At 38.8% G+C, this 19,303-nt stretch overlaps 1 protein-coding gene across 7 annotated transcripts in view; it reads left to right on the top strand.

The window, feature by feature from the left end:
• Positions 1-19,303, top strand: part of MAST2 (microtubule associated serine/threonine kinase 2) — a 240,300-nt gene that overhangs the window by 22,695 nt on the left and 198,302 nt on the right. For all 7 annotated transcript variants that reach the window (XM_055347842.2, XM_019017688.4, XM_055347839.2 and 4 more), the window contains exon 3: positions 3,159-3,301. In XM_055347842.2, coding sequence (XP_055203817.2) covers positions 3,159-3,301 — 143 coding nt within the window. The remainder of the gene's footprint in view (positions 1-3,158; positions 3,302-19,303) is intronic.

Raw genomic sequence — 19,303 nt, 5'->3', positions numbered from 1 at the left:
GTGTCTTACTTTATGACTTTTGGGGTGCTTTTCATTTCTGAGTGCTTATTCTAAGAGTTTGCAGGGCAGATGATACCTCACTTTTTTTTGAGACAGGGTCTCCTCTGTCGCCCAGGCTGGAGTGCAGTGGTGTGATCTCAGCTCACTGCAACCTCTGCCTTCTGGGCTCAAGTGATCCTCCCACCTCAGTCTCTTAAGTAGGTAGGACTACAGGTGTGCACCACCACACCCAGCTAATTTTTGTATTTTTAGTAGAGAGGGGGTTTCGCCATGTTGCCCAGGCTAGTCTTGAACTCCTGAGCTCAAGCAGTCCTTCCTTGGCCTCCCAAAGAGCTGAGATTATAGACCTGAGCCACCAGGCCAGGCCAGATACTCCACTTAATTGCAATCCCCTCCATGCTTACTATAGCTTATACCTTTCTTTGCCTAGTTGCATTGGTTACAGTCCATCTATCTGCTTTAGATTTCCCCACAGTTTTTTCACCCCCTCATTATCAGTGTCTGTCCGTTTCTGTCATTATGGCCTTTGTTTGCTTACTTTTTATTTTTATTTATTTATTTATTTTTGACGGAGTCTTACTCTGTCACCAGGCTGGAATGCAGTGGCGCGATCTCGGCTCACTGAAACCTCCGCCTCCCTGGTTCAAGCGATTCTCCTGCCTCAGCCTCCCAAGTAGCTGGGACTACAGGTGCCATGCCACCACACCCAGCTAATTTTTGTATTTTTAGTAGAGACGGGGTTTCACTATGTTGGCCAGAATGGTCTCAATCTCTTGACCTTGTGATCCGCCTGCCTCGGCCTCCCAAAGTGCTGGAATTACAGGCGGGAGCCACCACGCTCCGCCCAGGTTACTTCTTTTGTCTCATTTTTATGGTGTTTCCTGGAGGACAAAAGATAAAAGCATGTGCTTGGTCTGCCATCTTTAACTGAGAATGTTTTATGCATTAGCCTCTTGAATTATTATAAGAATAGTAATTAGAATTTTTAAGAGGTTTTCTTTTTTCTGTGTTATTTATTTACTAAAGAGCTGCTTGTTATTCTGTTTGTTTATGTTGTTCCTTCTGTTTTATTTATTTTCCTCAAGTTCTTGGCAGTCTGCGGTATGCTTCAGTCTTTACTGGTGTATAGTCAAATAGGTTTCTTCTACAGTGTGTAAGCCTCTTTCCCAACAGGCCTTTATTTTGAAGAGAGAGATGATAGTAATCTTTTGTGTAAATAGGATAAGTTAAGCTGACTTTCCTTTAGAATTAATAGGTGAGAAGTAGGCAGGTCATCTGGAGAAATGCACATTTGCAGAATGAAGGAAAGAAGGCAGGCAGGCTCTACTCTGGGCTTATGGAAGTTTTGAGCAGAACACCATCATCATCATCATTATTTTTTTTTATGGAGGGCTTTATGGAAAGACTTTCCAGTAAAAGGTACATTTGAGACTTGAAAACTTAACTAGATTTTAAAAGTATATTGTAATTTTCTAGTAAAACATGCTAGTTATAAAAAATGTCACTACAAAAACATGCATTATGTCAAAGTGAAGTCTTTCCTTTTTTAAAATTTTTTGAGACAGCTTCTCATTCTGTTTCCCAGGCTAAAGTGCAGTGACATGACCATGCCTCACTGAAGCCTTGACCACCTGAGCTCAGGTGATCCTCCCCCCTTCTCCTCAGCCTCCTGAGTAGCTGGGACCACAGGCACACACCACTATGCCTGGCTAATTTTTTTTTTTTTCTTGGAGATGAGGTCTTGCTATGTAGCCGAGGCTGGTCTTGAACTCTTGGGCTCAAGTGATCCTCCTGCTTCAGCCTCCCAAAATGCTGGGATTACATGTGTGAGCCACAATACCTGTCCTGAAGTCTTTCTTAATTTTTACTTTCTTCTATGTCTTAATTTTCTTCTGTGGTTAGCTTTGCTAAATTGTTCTCCAAATGAATTGTATCATATTTTGTTGGCAGCAAAAACAAAAATATCCCCCAAGCCCTTTCTTAACATCTTTACTACATTGGGTATTTTCATGACTAAGATTTTACCAGGCACAGAAAGGATTTTCAAGTGAGTTGAGTGATCATGATAAAGCCAGGGGAAAGTGCACGGCATAATATTGAAGATGAGTGAGTGAATAAGTGTGGAAAAGAGTCGAAGGAGATGAGATCAGAAAGATAATCTGGATTTATGGAGGGTGTTTTTCATATGCCAAAATGTCTGGCATAATATCTTCAAATAGTAAGGAGCCATCAGAGGCTTTTAAGGAAGGAAATGACATGAACACATTTTTGTTGGTTAGATCATAAGCAAAAGTGTGAAGAATGGTGGGAAGAAGGGGAGAAATGAGACCTTCACCTCATTTATAAAGTCATTGCAGGTCGGGCGTGGTGGCTCATGCCTGTAATCCCAGCACTGTGGGAGGCCAAGGCGGGCACATCACCTGAGGTCAGGAGTTGGAGACCCGCCTGGCTAACATGGCAAAACCCCATGTCTACTAAAAATACAAAACATGAGCCAGGTGTGGTGGCACATGCCTGTAGTCCCAGCTACTCAGGAGGCTGAGGCAGGAGAATCGCTTGAGCCTGGGAGGCAGAGGTTGCAATGAGCTGAGATCACACCACTGCACTCCAGCCTGGGCGACAATGAGTGACACTCTGTCTCAAAAAAAAAAAAAAAACCCAAAAACCAAAAATCACTGGAATTCCCTATACTTGGTCTTTATAAGTGACTCTCTTTCACTGAGATTAAGGCAGACAGTAAACCTGAACTGAGCACATGGAGTCTAGTGAGAGCAGAATAGGTTCATTGTTTGCCTGCTGGAAACTTGCATCTCTAATGTTACATTGAGTTGATGAGAAACTGTGTAGGCTAGAAGGGATTGGAAAACTCCTAGACTGCTAGTTTGGGTGTTAGAGTGGGAGGCTGGCATGTGGTGAATATTATAGAGAACATAAAATAGTTAATCCATTTCAGTGTTCCACTTGCCATTATCGTCACCACCAAGACAGTCACAATTTTTAATGGATAGTTGGAAATTTTAATAGATTCTGAAATGGATGTGAACAATATTACTTTGTATCAGTATGGTTTTATCCACTTGATATCACTGTATTTGTATTTTTTCATTTGTTTATCAATAAATAATTACATGTATATTTTCCAAACCTTGTATTTGAAGGTAAGCAGCTGCTCCCTTTGTCCAGCAGTGTACATAGCAGTGTGGGACAGGTGACTTGGCAGTCGTCAGGAGAAGCATCAAACCTGGTTCGAATGAGAAACCAGTCCCTTGGACAGTCTGCACCTTCTCTTACTGCTGGCCTGGTAAGTATTCATAAAGGTGGCATTTTGCTATATGAAAAATCCGTAATTGTCATTTGTCATTGCAACATCTATTCTTTTTCCTTTTTAGGATTTGGAGAATTCAGTTTCCCAAAATGAAGTATGGAAGAGAATGAATTTATTATTTTTTTTTTAGAGATAGGGTCTTGCTTTGTTGCCCAGGCTGACTTCAAACTCCTTGGCTGTAGTATTCCTATTGCCTCAACCTTCCAAGTAGCAGGGACTACAGGTACATGTCATGGCATCAGGCTAAGAATGAAATTTTTTTCTTTTTTTTTTTTGAGTTGGATTTTTGCTCTTGTCACCCAGGCTGGAGTGCAATGATGTGATCTCACCTGCCTCCTGGGTTCAAGCAATTCTCCTGCCTCAGCCTCCTGAGTAGCTGGGATTACAGGTGTGCGCCACCACCCCTGGCTAATTTTTTTGTATTATTAGTAGAGATGGGGTTTCACTGTGTTGGCTAGGCTGGTCTTGAACTCCCGACCTCAGGTGATCCTCCCCGCTTGACCTCCCAGAGTGCTGGGATTACAGGTGTGGGCCACCACTCCCGGCCTTAAGGATGAAATTTTAATTGAATCTATTTTTTTTTTTTTTTTGAGATGGAGTCTCACTGTTGCCCAGGCTGTAGTGCAGTCTCGGCTCACTGCAACCTCTGTCTCCCAGGTTCAAGTGATTCTCCTGCCTCAGTCTCCCAAGTAGCTGGGATTACAGGCACTCGCCACCAAACCCCTCTAGTTTTTGTGTTTTTAGTAGAGACGGGGTTTCACCATGTTGGCCAGGCTGGTCTCGAACTCCTGACCTCATGATCCACCCACCTCAGCCTCCCAAAGTGTTGGGATTACAGGCTTGAGCCACTGTGCCTGGCTCAATTAAGGCTATTTTGATTGCCCTCTCACGCTGTCAGTGTCACTGGTACTAATTGTATAGTGAGGGTCAAGGAAAAGATTCTGTAAGGTTGTAACTTCAATGAGTAAATTTTCCTGGGAAAGAACATTCTTTTTATAGAAGTGATTCTAAATCTGGTACAGTTGTGCTGCTTTGGTTTACAGCTCTGTGGTATACATATTTAGTACATGAGGATAGGGAGCATTTTTGGCACATCATGGGTACTTAAGTATATTTATAAGAATGAGGGCCGGGTGCAGTGGCTTACATCTCTAATTCCTGCACTCTGAGAGTCTGAGGCAGGAGGATCACTTGAGCCCAGGAGTTCAAGACTAGCCTGGGCAACATAGTGAGACCTTGTCTATACAAATAATAATAATCATAAAAAAAAAATTAGCCGAGGATGGTGGGGTGTGCCTGTAGTCCCAGCTACTCAGAAAGCTGAGGTGGGATAATCGCTTGAGCCTGAGCAGTTGAAGCTGTAGTGAGTTGTGATTGTGCCACCACACTCTGGCGACAGAGTGAGACCTTGTCTGAAAAAAAAAGAAAAAAAAAAAAGCCTTTTGTTTGTCTAGGCTTTGTGTGATAGGCAGGGCCTTACAAAATTAAAGCTGTGTAGCCTGGGCAGGTTGCTTTGGTTCTGCCTGTTGTTACAAATTATACCCTTTTATCCTCAAACTTGCTTTTTTACCAAAGGCACCCACTGGCTTTCTGCTCATCTCACACTGTTCCCTCTATCCTTAGGTCTAGGCACCTACTAATTTGTAGGGTACAATAACAGAAACTTGTTACTATTAAAGTCTCATCTACACTTGAAGATATAAGCCTTTTGGGTCAACATATGTGGAGTAGAAAGTTTTGTCCATTTGTTCAATATGGGAAGTGGGAGTAGCAGGGAGGATGTCTTTGTGTAGCAGGTGGGAGGCTAATTTTTGGATAAAGGATATCCTGATAATACCGAAGTTTGTGATTCTCAGGCCACAGAGAGAATCAGGATCATTTGTGAAAATTCCTACCTCCTTAATTTTTTATTTTGAAATTTTGAAATCTGCAGAAAAATAGAAAGAATGGTACAGTGAACACCCATGTAAGTTTTACCTAGACTGACTAATTTGTACATTTTTTCCATATTTGTTTTTTCTGTGTATATATATGTATGTTTTTCCCGAAGCATTTCAAAGCAAGTCACAGACTAATTACGATACCTCATCCTTAAGTATTTCTCCTAAGGTGAAGGATACTCTCCTAAATAACTACAATATATGATCAGATCTAAGAAGTTTAATACTTTTTTTTTTTTTTTTAGACTGAGTCTTGCTCTGTCGCCCAGGCTGGAGTGTAGTGGTGTGATCTTGGCTCACTGCAACCTCTGTCTCCTGGGTTCAAATGATTCTCCTGTGTCAGTCTCCCAAGTAGCTGGGATTACAGGTGCGCACCACTACACCTGGCTAATTTTTGTATTTTTAGTAGAGATGGGGTTTCACCATGTTGGCCAGGCTGATCTCGAACTCCTGACCTCAAGTGATCCACCTGCCTCGGCCTCTCAAAGTGCTGGGATTACAGGCGTGAGCCACCGCACCTGGCCACATCATTTTAATAGTAACATCTAATAATGTGAAGACCATATTGAGATTTTCCTACTTGGTCCCAACATGTCTATTAAAGCCTCGCCTGCTTCCCTTTTAACCTCTGGAACCTAAAACAAACAAACAAACAAGCAAAAGTGGGTGAGTGTACCCTCTTAGAGATTTTGATCCAGATGTCTGGGGTTAGTCACAAGCATCTGTGTTTTCTTTTCTTTTCTTTCTTTCTTTTTTTTTTTTTTTGAGACAGGTTCTCCCTCTATTGTCCAGTCTGGAGTGCAGTGTCATGATCTTAGCTCACTGCACCCTCTGCTTCCTGGGTTCAAGTAATTCTCATGCCTCCCGAGTAGCTGGGATTACAGATGTGTGCCACCTCACCTGGCTGTTTTTTGTCTTTTCAGTAGTGATGGGGTTTTGCCATGTTGGCCAGGCTGGTCTTGAACTGCTGACCTCAAGTGATCCACCGGCCTTGGCCTCCCTAAGTGCTGGGGTTACAGGTGCGAGCCACTGTGCCTGGCCTGTATTTTCTTTAAAGTGTTACCCTGATTCTAACAACGTACTTCTTTGAGAACTACTGCCACCATGATACAGCTGAGTATTCCACTTTAAGGTGGTATGTTGCAGAAGGGATTCCTGGACTGAGGTTACTGGAGCCTAGGCCAAGTGAGCTAGAATATTCCTGAATTAAGTTTTTTTTAAATTAACAGTTTATTGAGATATAATTCACATATGATATAATTCACCCACTGAAAGTATACAGGTCAGTATTTTTTGGTGTATTTCACAGACATGTACAGCCATCTCTGTAGTCAATTTAAGAATATTTTCTTTACTTTAGAAACTGTACTCTTCAGGTATCACGTCCTCATTGTTCCATCCCTCACCCCGCCCCCACACTAATCTACTTTCCACCTCTATAGGTTTGCCTATTCTGTATTTTTCATATAAATCAAATCAAATATGTGGCCTTTTGTGGCGGCTGCTTTCACTTAGTCTAATGTCTTCAAGATTCGTCCATGTTGCAGCATGTGTTCCTTTTTATTGCCAAATAGTATTTTGTTGTATGTATATATCATGTTTTGTTTAGCTGTTCATCAGTTGATTCATTTCCTTCATTCTTCACCTTCATTTTCTAATGTTTATTGAGAGGATTTATCTGAGGGCTTATTTTTCCCATATATGTAGAAATCATGATCCTAATTAGTGATTACCAGGGCATGTTCTAAAAAGGGTCATACAATCGTATCATTATATGTGCCTAGGGATGGAGGAGAACTTAGGTGGCATATTGTTCAAGATTAGTTCTTCTTCTTCGTCTTAAAAAAAAAATTACATAGAGTGAAAATCTGTTGTTAAAAGTGGGTTGTTTCTGCCTTTTGGCTATTATAAGTAATATTGCTATGAACATTCATGTACAAATTTTAATGTAGATGTATGTTTTCATTCCTCGTGGATATATATCTAGGAGAGAAGTTGCTGAGTCATATGATAACTGTATTTAATCATTTGAAGAACTTTGATTTCTCTACATCCTTGCTATCCTGGTGGGTGGGAAGTGATATCTTGTGTCTTTGATGTGCATTTCTCTAGTGACTCATGATGTTGAGCATCTTTCATGTGCTTACCGGACATTTGTTTGTCTTCTTTGAAGAAGTGTCTGTTTGGATTATTGGCCATTTTTAAAATTGAATGTTTCTATTATTGTAAGTTTGTAAAATAATTGTTTCTTTAGACCTGAATCCAATTTCTTCTCTTTCCCAGGGAACTGCTTTTTGTTTTCTCTTGTGCTTTTTTTTTTCCTGAGCTACTTATTTACCTACTGTAACTTCAAGCTAGCTCTTCTCTTCCCATTCTCCCGCCTAAAGATTTTCAGTTGAATATTTTATGTTAGGTGGCACATTTGCTAGTTGGTATTCAGTACCTATTTCTGCTTTGACCACCCATACTGGAATAAACCTCATTGTCTACCCTGCTTCTGGCTGTGACATTTCTGAAAAATCTTAACTAGAATGTATTCTCTTTGGAGTAACGGCCGTCTATAGTACATGGACCCAGCCTCCAAAGAACTTTTGGGTTAGCAGAACAGGATTCACACATAATAGGACAACTATTTAAAAATAATAAAACATCATATTTAAATAAATATTGTATTGATTATTATTTAAATAGTAACAAAAGGGGGCAAGAATTATACTAGTTAATAATTATTGGAATGATAACTGGTAGGAGGTTAGACTTGACCAGAGTCTGGAGAATAGATAAGCAAAAGCCTTAAAGTTGCAAATATTTCCATTTTGAGGCCATCTAGATGATGTTTTTATGAAGAGATTTTTGGACTTCTTCATTTTCTGATGTCTATTGAGAGGATTTCTCAGAGGACTTATTTTCCCCATGTATGTAGGAACCATGATCCTAATTAGTGGTTCCCAGGGCATGTTCTAAAACATCGTAGAATCATATTATTTATTATATGTTCTTAGGGATGGAGTAAAACTTAGATAGCGTCTTGTTCAAGATTAGTTATTATTTGTATTCTTAAAATATATATACAGTTAAAATCTGTTGTTAAAAGTGGCATAGGAGAAAGACCCCTGCATTAGAAATCAGAAGACCAAGCTCTGATGCTGCTATGTGAATCTGAATAAACATACTGGAGCCTATGTTCTTCTCATCTGTAAAATGAGGTCAGTTCCTGCTTTGCTTTCTCCTGAGTATGTTAACTAGTATCTGCAGTTTTGATCTTTGCCTTCTGTATCTCTGATGTAAATCCACTTGGCTGTATCACCATTTCTAAGACTCACCCTACCTGTCTACTGTCTTTCCATCCGCCGAAGCCAGTTCTTCCTTGTTCATTCCCTGACTTTTTTTTTTCCATAATTGAAATTTTATTGGTAGTGTTGAGGATCAGTACACAGACATTTCCATTTGTACACAGTTCTTAACATATCTACTGAAAACCTAAAAAGCCATGTATTGTATTTGTTTTTTAAACAGTTATTCCAGTGACCTTCCAGCTTAAAATTTGGAGGCAAATTTTCCTTAGGAGGCCATCAAGTATCCTAAGGAAAATACCAGTATTGTCAAGTGTTACATGCATCCTACCAATCTACCAGTTCACAAGTTAGTAGTATATATACTACATACTCAAATTTTCAATCTTTCGCATCACATTAACAAAGTTATCAGGAAAGTAAGACTACTTTGACTACAGATGTTACAGAGTGCACACAGTTCTGACAGGGAGAGCCATGATCAAGGAGTGATTTTCGTTAGGAAACAATTCTACTAAAAAACAGCGTGAGAATAGAAGTAATCTAAAATGTTCAAGTCATGATTACCAATAACCATTCTAACATGATACTGTGATTATAGCAAACTGCTATAATCTTAAACTGAATTGGGAATATTTCTAACCAGAACAAAAGATATGATATTCTATTGAACATTTTATCATCAGTTCTTATGTTGAATATGATGTCATTTTGGGTGCCATATTATTATTGAATTTTGTTGAGATGAGATTTTCAGATAACATAAAATTAACCATTTTAAAGTGTACATTTTAGTGGCATTTCGTGCATTCACAATGTGTGCAGCCACCACCTTTATCAAGTTTTAAGACATTTTCACCACCATCCCCTGCAAAAAAAAATCCTCTACCCATTAAACAGTCATTATTCATTCCACCCTCATTCTAGCTAGGGCAACCACTAATCTGCTTTTTGTCTCTGTGGATTTACCTATTCTAATATTTCATATAAATGGAATCATAAAATATGTGCCCTTTTGTGCCTGGCTTTTTTCACTTAGCCCAATGCTTTCAAGATTTTTCTGCATTATAGCATGTATCAATACTTTATTCCTTTTTTATGGCTGAATAAGATTCTGTTGTATGGGTAAACCACACTTTTATCCGTTCGTCTGCTGATAGACATTTGAGTTGTTTCCACCTTTTAGCCATTGTGAATAGTACTGCTGTATTTGTGTACATGAATTTGTTTTGAATACTTGTTTTCTGTATTTTGGGTATGTACCTAAGAGTAGATTTGTTGGATGATACAGTAATTCTTTGTTTAACTTTTTGAAGAACTACCACACTTTTGGTTTGCTACACCATTTTATATTCTTCCCAGAAATATATGAGGGTTCCAGTTTCACTGCATCCTTGCCAGTACTTTTCTGTGTTTTTGATTATAGCCATCATAGTGGGTGTTAAGTGGTGTCTTATTGTGGCTTTGATTAGTATTATATTTTAATAATATTTTAGAACTGTCTGTTGAGGTCACATGGAGTATGCTGTTAAAGGAAATAACAAAACTCCAAGACTTTTCTTAGAACCTGGAACCTTTTCTCATCATTAAAAAGATTCTTATTTTAATTTATATTATTTTAGTTGAAAAGTAATCCCATCATTCTTAATTTATTTTTCCTTAATTTTCACGAGTTCAAAGAGGAAAAACCCATAGACGTTTGTTTTACCTACTTCAGTATTATAAAGAGATTCCAAATTCAGCACTTCCCCTTTCAGTATTACCTTTCTGCTGCTGTAGTTTTGCATTTTCTACTGTGAAAGGTGGAGATATCTGTATCTATATGTCAGTTGGCTTTATTGAGGTATAATTTACATAGAATAAAATTCACCCGTTTTAAGTGTTCAATTTGATGACTTTTGGCAGATGTATACAGTTGTGTCACCACCACCACAATTATGATATAGTTATATAAGAATTATGGTATAGAACAGAACAGCATTCCCCAGCCTTTTTGGCACCAGGGACGGGTTTCATGGAAGACAGTTTTTCCACAGATGGGTGGAGGGGGGATGGGAGGTGGTTTCAGAATGAAACTGTTCCACCTCAGATCATCAGGCATTAGCTAGATTCTCATAAGGAGTGTGCAACCTAGATCCCTCGTATGCGCAGTTCACAATAGGGTTCATGCCCCTATGAGAATCTAATGCTGTGCTGCTGATCTGACAGGAGACGGAGTTCAGGCGGTAATGCTCACCCTCATACAGCTCATCTCCTGCCATGTGGCCTGGTCCCTAACAGGCCATGGACCTGGTATAGAATATATAATGCTCACCCTCATACAGCTCATCTCCTGCCATGTGGCCTGTTCCCTAACAGGCCATGGACCTGGTATAGAATATATCTGCCACCCCAAGTTCGCTTGTGTCCCTTTGCTGTCTGTTCTCTCTCCCCAGGCCCAGCCTTTGGCAACTACTGATGTGCTTTTTGTCACTGTGGTTTTGCCTTTTCCAGAATTTCATAGGAATGGAATCATACAGTATGTAGTCTTTTGTGTCTTTTTTCACTTAGCATAATCCTCCTGAGATTCATCCATGTTGTTTTGAGTATCAATAGTTTGTTCCTCTTTATTGCTGAAAAGTGTTCCATTGGCATGGGTATATAGACTTTTCCATTCCCTAGTTAATGACCATATGGGTTGTTTCCAGTTTTTGCCTGTTAGAGAGAGAGCTGCTGTGAAAGTTCATATAAGTTTTTTTGTTTTTGTTTTGGTGTGGAATATGCTTTATTTCTCTTGGGTAAATACCTAGGAATGAAACTGGTGGAATGTATATTTACCAGTGTAAATTTATCTTTATAAGAAACTGCCAACCTGTTTTCTAAAGTGGCTATACCATTTTTGCATTTCCACCAGCAGTTGCTCCACATCTTATCAGTACTAGGTATTATCATATATTTTTTTTTGAGATGGAGTTTCACTCTTGTTGCCCAGGCTGAAGTGCCGTGGCACAATCTCGGCTCATTGCAACTTCCACCTCCTGGGTTCAAGCCATTCTCCTCCCTCAGCCTCTCAAGTAGCTGAGATTACAGGTGCACGCCACCACGCCCAGCTGATTTTCGTATTTTTAGTAGAGGTGGGGTTTCGCCGTGTTGGTCAAGCTTGTCTCGAACTCCTGACCTCAGGGGATCCACCCGCCTCAGCCTCCCAAAGTGCTGGGATTACAGGTGTGAGCCACCGCGCCCGGCTATCATTTTTTAAATTTTAGCCATACTAGTGGATGTGTGGGAGTTTCTCATTGTGGTTTTAATTTTAATTTGCATTTCTCTAATGACTAATGAGATTGAACATATTTTTATGTGCTTATTTGCCAATTATATATATTCTTTTTTTTTTTTTTTTTTTTTTTGAGATGGAGTTGCAGTCTGTTGCCCACGCTGGAGCGCAGTGGCATGATCTTGGCTCATTGCAACCTCCGCCTCCTGGGTTCAAGCACTTCTTTTGCCTTACCCTCCTGAGTAGCTGGGATTACAGGCATGCACCACCACGCCTGGCTAATTTTCTCTGTATTTTTAATAGAGACGGGGTTTTGCCATGTTGGCCAGGCTCTTCTCGAACTCCTGACCTCAGGTGATCCACCCGCCTAGGCTTTCCAAAGTGCTGGGATTACAGGTGTGAGCCACTGTGCCCAGTCAGCTATTTTTATATATATACATTCTATGATCAAATGTCTGTTCAAAACTTTTGTCTATTTAAAAAAAAATTTTTTTTTGTCTTATTGAGTTTCAGGAATCTTTGTATATTCTGAATACAAGTTATATATCAAATATATGCCTTCTAAACATATTCTCCCTGTCTGTGACTTACATTTTCATTTTCTTATCAGTTTTACACAAATATTTATATACAAAAAATGTGGAAATCAGTTGTATCACTCTATACTAAAAATGAGTAATTAGAAATCAAAACTTAAAAATCAGGACTGTTTGCAATAGTTTAAAATATGAACTACTTGAAGATAAATTCCAGAAACCATTTGGAAGACCAGTGCATTGAAAACTACAAAACATTACTGAGATAAATTAAAGAAGACCTAAATGAATGGAGAGATACAACATTTTTGTGTATTGGAAGACTCGTATCTTTTCTTTTTTTTTTCCTTTGAGACAGGGTCTCACTCTGTCATCCAGGCTGGAGTATAGGGGTGTGATCTTGGCTCACTGCGACCTCCGCCTCCTGGGCTCCAGTGATCCTCCCATGTCAGCCTCCCAAGTGGCTGGGACTACAGGCACCATCACAATTTTTTTTTTTTTTTTTTTTTTTTTTTGAGACGGAGTCTCGCTCTGTTTGCCAGGCTAGAGTGCAATGGCATGGTCTCAGCTCACTGTGACCTCCACCTCCCGGGTTCAAGTGATTCTCCTGCCTCAGCCTCCCCAGTAGCTAGGATTACAGGTGCCTGCCACCACGCCCGGCTAGTTTTTGGTATTTTTAGTAGGGATGGGGTTTCACCATGTTGGCCAGGCTGGTCTCGAACTCCTGACCTCGTGATCTGCCCGCCTCAGCCTCCCAAAGTGCTGAGATTACAGGCGTGAGCCACCACGCCCAGCAACATCTGGCTGATTTTTGTATTTTTTGTAGAGATGGGGTTTCGCCATGTTGCCCAGGCTGGTCTTGGACTCCTGTACTCAAGCAATCCTCCTGCCCTGGCCTCCCAAAATGCTGGCTTACAGGCGTGAACCACCTGGTGCCCAGTCTAGGAAGACTCATATCATGAAGATGTAAATTTTCTCCATTAAGCTATAGATTTAATGCAGTCCTGATCAAAACCCAGGTAGTATTTTTCAGAAAATATCAAGCTGATTTCAAATGTATATTGAAATGTAAAGGACCTAGAATAACCAAAACAATATTAAAAAGAAGACCAAAGTTAGAGGAATCAAACTTATTTTATGACTTTGTATAAAGGTACAGTAATCAGGTCAGTGTGATTATTGGTATAAGGATAGATATATAGATCACTGGAACCAAATAGACAAATTTGCCAAGGCAATTTAATGGGGGAAAAAGTAGTCTTCATAACAAATGGTGTTGAAACAATTCACACAAAAATATCAATCTCGATACTTACCTCATGCTGTACAAAAATTAACTTGAATTGGGTAATTGAACAAATGTAAGAGCTTAAATCATAAAATGTGTAGAGGAAAACGAGAAAATTTTTGTGATTTTAGGTGGGGCAAAGGTTTCTTGGAGTAAAAAAAGCTCAACCTATAAAAGGAAAAAAATTGGCTTTTATCAGAAAGAAAAATTTTTGCTCTTCAGTATTTATTTTTAATGGAATGAAGACAAATTGAAGTGTATCTACAAGGGGGTGGAATGATGAGTAAAACTTGTGTTAAAGAGTTATTAACAGATTTTGTTGTCTGTTTGGATTTTAATACATATCACTACCTTCTACCTTTGGAGGTAGAAATCTAGAAGTCATAATGAATGTTCTTTGCATGCAACTCCTGTGGGTTTACCCGTTAATTTATACTTTTTTCATTTCTACTCAAGAAAATATATTTGAATGAAATCTTTGTGAATGCCTTCTACTTTACAAAAGTAAATACAAACTCAAGCTGTACACCTGTGTTCCACATCCTACTCCTGCCACTTAGTAATCATATGACCCTCTACAAGTCACTGAACCTCTTTAAGCCTCTGTTTTCTCATCTTTAAAATCAAAATAATATTAAGACTTCCCTCATGCAGTTTTTAGGATGAAATGAGACAATCCATTTAAAATAGCATAGTGCCAGATTTATAGTTAAATTTAGAGGCCGCCAAAAGCTACCTCCCTACATAGTGAACTATAGCCTAATTTAATATATAAACTACCTGCAACCTAACCTAAGAGTATACTCTTGTAACAAGTAGCTGAGCCTCAGTCAAGCATAGCAGCTAAGTTTTCAGCCAGTCATATAGGCTGAATATTGCCAAAGCATGTTCAAATAAGGCAAACACCTGAACTGCAGCCCATCAGGCTACTTCTGTATGTCATTTCTGTTTCTCTGGCTATAAATATAGCCTACATGCATTGGGGGATGGAGCATTCTGAACTGCATTTGGTACTGGATGCTAACTGGTTCATTAATCTCTATTTTTTTGAGACAGGGACTTGCTTAGTCACCCAGGGTGGAGTGCAGTGACATGGCTCACTGCAGTCTGGACCTCTTGGGCTTGAGTGATGCTTCTGCCTCAGGCTGCTCCCTCCTCCACCTTTCCCGGAAGCTGGGACCACAGTTTTCATTTCCTTATTATTTGTAATGGGGGTTGGGGGTGGGGGCTCCCTGTGCTGCCCAGGCTGGTCTCAAACTTCTGGGCTCAACCAATCCTCCAGTCTCCACTTCTGCCTCCCAGAGTGCTGGAATTACAGGGGTGAGCCACCGCACCTGGCAAATCTGTTTTTTGTTCAATTAAGTCATTAAATTTAACTTGTCTCAGGTTTGTCATTTAACAATATGAATAAAATGTATATATTTTTTTCTTTTTATGCCTCTGTACTTCAAATAGTGATTAGTAGCTGTGATACAGTAAGAAATATTGTGTATATTTCTTACCGTATAAAGAAATATGTACATATACATATTTCTTCTGTATATATATATATATATAATTACTGTGATACAGTAAGAAATACATGTATTCCTTATATATGTAGCTGGGACCACAGGTGGATGCCACCATGCCTGGCTAATTTTTTGACTTTTTTGTAGAGACAGGATTTCGCCATGTTGTGCGGGCTAGTCTCTGCTGGGCAAGGTGTCAGAACCCGGCAGTGGAGAGTGGTTGGTTCACTGGTGGTAAAAGAATTTACTGACAGCAGTATAGGTTTAGAAAGGAAAGTTTTATTAGATAGAATGCTGCAGCAGAGTGCAGTACAGTGCTTCATTCAGCAAAAAGGACTGAGTGTGTTGCGGTGGATTTTCCTTAGGGGTATTTATGGACTTTAAAGCAGGACCTTAGGGTAATTTGGACCATATTAGTTATGTAGGTCATGGTAAATTATTACATTTGTAGACTTTGGGTGCCTTGATGTTAGCAAGGGTTGCAAAATAAGTTTTGACATTCATGCATTCTGGAGATGTATAGAAATTCTAGTTACTTATAAATTTTTGGGAAAGAAGCCTGGTACCAGATGCTGGCTTTAGATAATAGAGAAGTCTAATTACTTTTCAATTTTTCAGATAAGGAGTTTTGTCTTCGGATGGTCTGCTTGATTGCCACTAGGTGATCGTTGTATTCTTCTGTGTCGAACTCCCAGGCTCAAGCGATCCACCCGCTTTGGCCTCCCTAAGTACTGGGATTATAGGAATGAGCCACTGTACCTGGCTGTTACTTTTATCTGAAATTGAGAATACAGGAAAAGGAACAGGTTTGGGGGAGAAAATTAATGAGTTTGATTCTCAGATGATGACAGGTAATCTGGTGTACATATCCTTTTAAAAATATTGATATGAAATTTACATAACAAAATCAACCATTTTAAAGTGAACAATTCAGTGGCATTTAGTACTGGCAGATTTGTTTTTCACGATACAACTGCCACCTCTATCTAGCTGCAAAACCTGCCTGTTACTTTAGATTTAAACCTCTTATCCCTTAAGCCCTTTCTCCCCATTCCCCTTCCATGCAATCTGCATTTTGTCTCTATGGATTTCTCTATTCCGGATATTTTATATAAATAGTATTATACATATGTGACCTTCTGTATCTGGTTTATTTCATTTAGCATAATGTTTGGATGTTCATCCACATTCTAGCATATATTGGTACTTTATTCCTTCTTTTGGTTGAATGATATCTCATTGTATGTGTCCAACACAACTTTTTATCCATTGATGGACACTGGACTGTTTCCACCTTTTGGATACTGTGAATAGTGCTGCTATGAACTATATGTATACATGTACTTGAGTACCTGTCTTCAGTTCTTTTGGGGATGTACCTGGGGTGGAATCACAAAGAAATATGGTAATTCAACTTTTTGAGGAATAACCAAACTGTTTTCTGTAATAGCTTACCATTTTACAGTTCCACTAGCAATGTACTGAAGGTTTCAGTTTCTCTATATCTTTGTCAACTTGTTATATTCCATTTAAAAAATTATTGTTTAGTTATACTATCCTGGTGAGTATGAAGTGGTACCTCATTGTGGTTTTGATTTGTAGTTCTGTAATGACTAATGATGTTGAGCATCTTTTAATGTGTTTTTTGACCGTTTATATATCTTCTTTGGAAAAATGTCTATACAAGTCCTTTGCCCATTTTTTTTAATTGAATTTTTTTGTTGTTTTAAGTTTGTTATATATTCTGGGTATTAGACCCTTAGTTATATGATTTCCAAATATTTTTTCCTGTTCGGTGTGTTGTCTTTTTAGTTTGTTGATAATGTCCTTTGAAGTTTAAAAATGCCCTTGATGAAGTCTAACTTATCTGTATTTTTCTGTTATTGCTTATGCTTTTGGTTTCATATCTAAGAATCCATTGCCAGCTCCAAGGTCATTATTTACTTCTGTGTTTTCTTCTATGAATTTTATGGTTTTACTTCTTATATTTACTTCATCGACCCATTTTGAGTCAGTTTTTATATTCAGTGTGAGGCAAGAGTTTATTTTTTTGCATGTGGATATCACTTTTTAGGTATCCTTTCAAGAGTTAGATGTCCAGAGTAAAGTATAGCAGTTTAGGGCTATAGATGTGGACTTGGAAGCTGTGGATTAAATCACCATGGGAGAGAGTAAAGAGAAATAAAAGGAATGTAGGGGAACATGAAAAAATTACATGTGAAAGGATAGATAATGTTAGACAGTGAAGTATTCAACTTAGATAAGAACTGTAGGAGTTTAGATAAAGTGCATTCATTTGAGAATTGCTGTCCTTTTCACTCTTAGTTTTTCTTTTTGTAAGAGGAACTTGTTTCTAATGCCATCTAGTGTCTTTTGAAGGGTATATGAGTAATGTTAAGAGGTTTTTAAAATAAAAGTTGTGAAATTTCATGAGACTTGAGCAGTATATTGGCAGTCTTAGCTTACTCAAGAGCATCCTTAAGAGAGAAGTAAAAGAACACATTAAATACTTTGCCTGAACAAATTCGGAGCTGAATTTCATCTTGAATAGTTAAGCATTTTTATCATCTCTTTTGTGTTAATTTGTAAAGAATTTAAGATACCTTAAAAATAGTGACGTCTAAATTTCTTTTCTTATCTTGAATTTGTCTTACAAAAATTATAGACAGCCTTACTTTTTTTTGTTTTTGTTTTTGAGACAGGGTCTTGCTCTGTCACCCAGGCTGGAGTGCAGTGGTGCAACCTTGGCTCACCGCAGTGTCAACCTGCTAGGGTCAAGTGATTCTCCTGCCTCAGCCTCCTGAGTAGTTGGGACTACAGGCATGGGCCACGATGCCTGGCTAATTTTTATTTTTATTTGTTTATTTTTAAACTTTTATTTATTTATTTTTTGAGACGGAGTTTCACTCTTGCTGCCCAGGCTGGAGTGCAGTGACTCACTGCAACCTCCGACTCCCAGGTTCAGGTGATTCTCCTGCTTCAGTTTCCTGAGTAGCTGGGATTACAGGTGCCTGCCACCATGCCCAGCTAATTTTTTGTATTTTTAGTAGAGATGGTGTTTCACCATGTTGGCCAGGCTGGTCTCAAACTCCTGGCCTCAAGTGATCCACCTGCCTCGGCCTCCCAAAGTGCTGAGATTATAGGTGTGAGCCACCGCGCCCAGCTTAATTTTTATTTTTAAACTTTTTGTAGAGATGGGATTTTACAGTGTTTCCCAGTTTGGTCTCGAACCCCTGGGCTCAAGCAATCCTTCTGCCTCAGACTTCAAACTATCGGGATTACAGTTGTGAGCCACTGCACCTGCCAAGCATCTAAATTTTTAAAAGGCATTTAAAATAAAAAATTTTTTTAGATAAATTTGTTGGTTGATTGGTTTGTTCGTCCGTTTTGTGCTGCTATGACAGAATACTCGAAACTGGCTAATTTATAAGGAATCAAGATTTATTTCTTAGAGTTCTTGGGGCTCAGAAGCCCAAGATCAAGGTACCAGCATCTGGTGAGGGCTTTCTTGATGTTTCCTCACATGGCAGAAAGTGGAAGGGCAATAGAGAAGAAATCCATTCCTGTAAGCCCTTTTTATAGTGACATTAATCCATTCATGAGAACAGAGCTTTCATGACTTAAACACCTCTCAAAAGGCTAAATCTCCCACCACTGTTGCATTGGAAATTAAATTTCCAGCACATGGATTTTGGGGAACACATTCATACCATAGCAGTTGAGGTTACAGAAAGAGATCTTACTGAATTTGTTGATGGTTAGAATACATGGGAGAACGTTTATGCAAGTTTTTGGTAAGGTGTCATATATGTCAAGGAGAACGGCATTATTAAACCACCAGGAAAAAGTTATAAGAACAGGTTTTGTTTTTACTCTTGTACAAAAAATGTCAGTGCTAGTCTTTTTGTTTTTTTCCTTTTTCTTTTTTGAAATTGCAGAAATAAATTTTATTTTTAATTTTCAGAGGTTAAAAAAAGTTATGATACTTTAAACTGTTAACAAGACTTAGTTGATATCCAGTTAACCTAATACAGCATTAATGTTTTTATTATTTTCTTGAAAAGACTCAAATACACCTGCATTGTGCTCTTTTAAAAACATATTAAGGATACTTGTATTTAACAAGTTTTTTAGGAAGAACATTGTACAACATTCAT

This window comes from Gorilla gorilla, chromosome 1 (genome assembly GCF_029281585.2).
Source record: "Gorilla gorilla gorilla isolate KB3781 chromosome 1, NHGRI_mGorGor1-v2.1_pri, whole genome shotgun sequence".
Lineage (NCBI taxonomy): Eukaryota > Metazoa > Chordata > Mammalia > Primates > Hominidae > Gorilla > Gorilla gorilla.
Note: the sequence above shows the minus strand (reverse complement) of the source record. Positions and strands in the feature narration are given on the sequence as shown.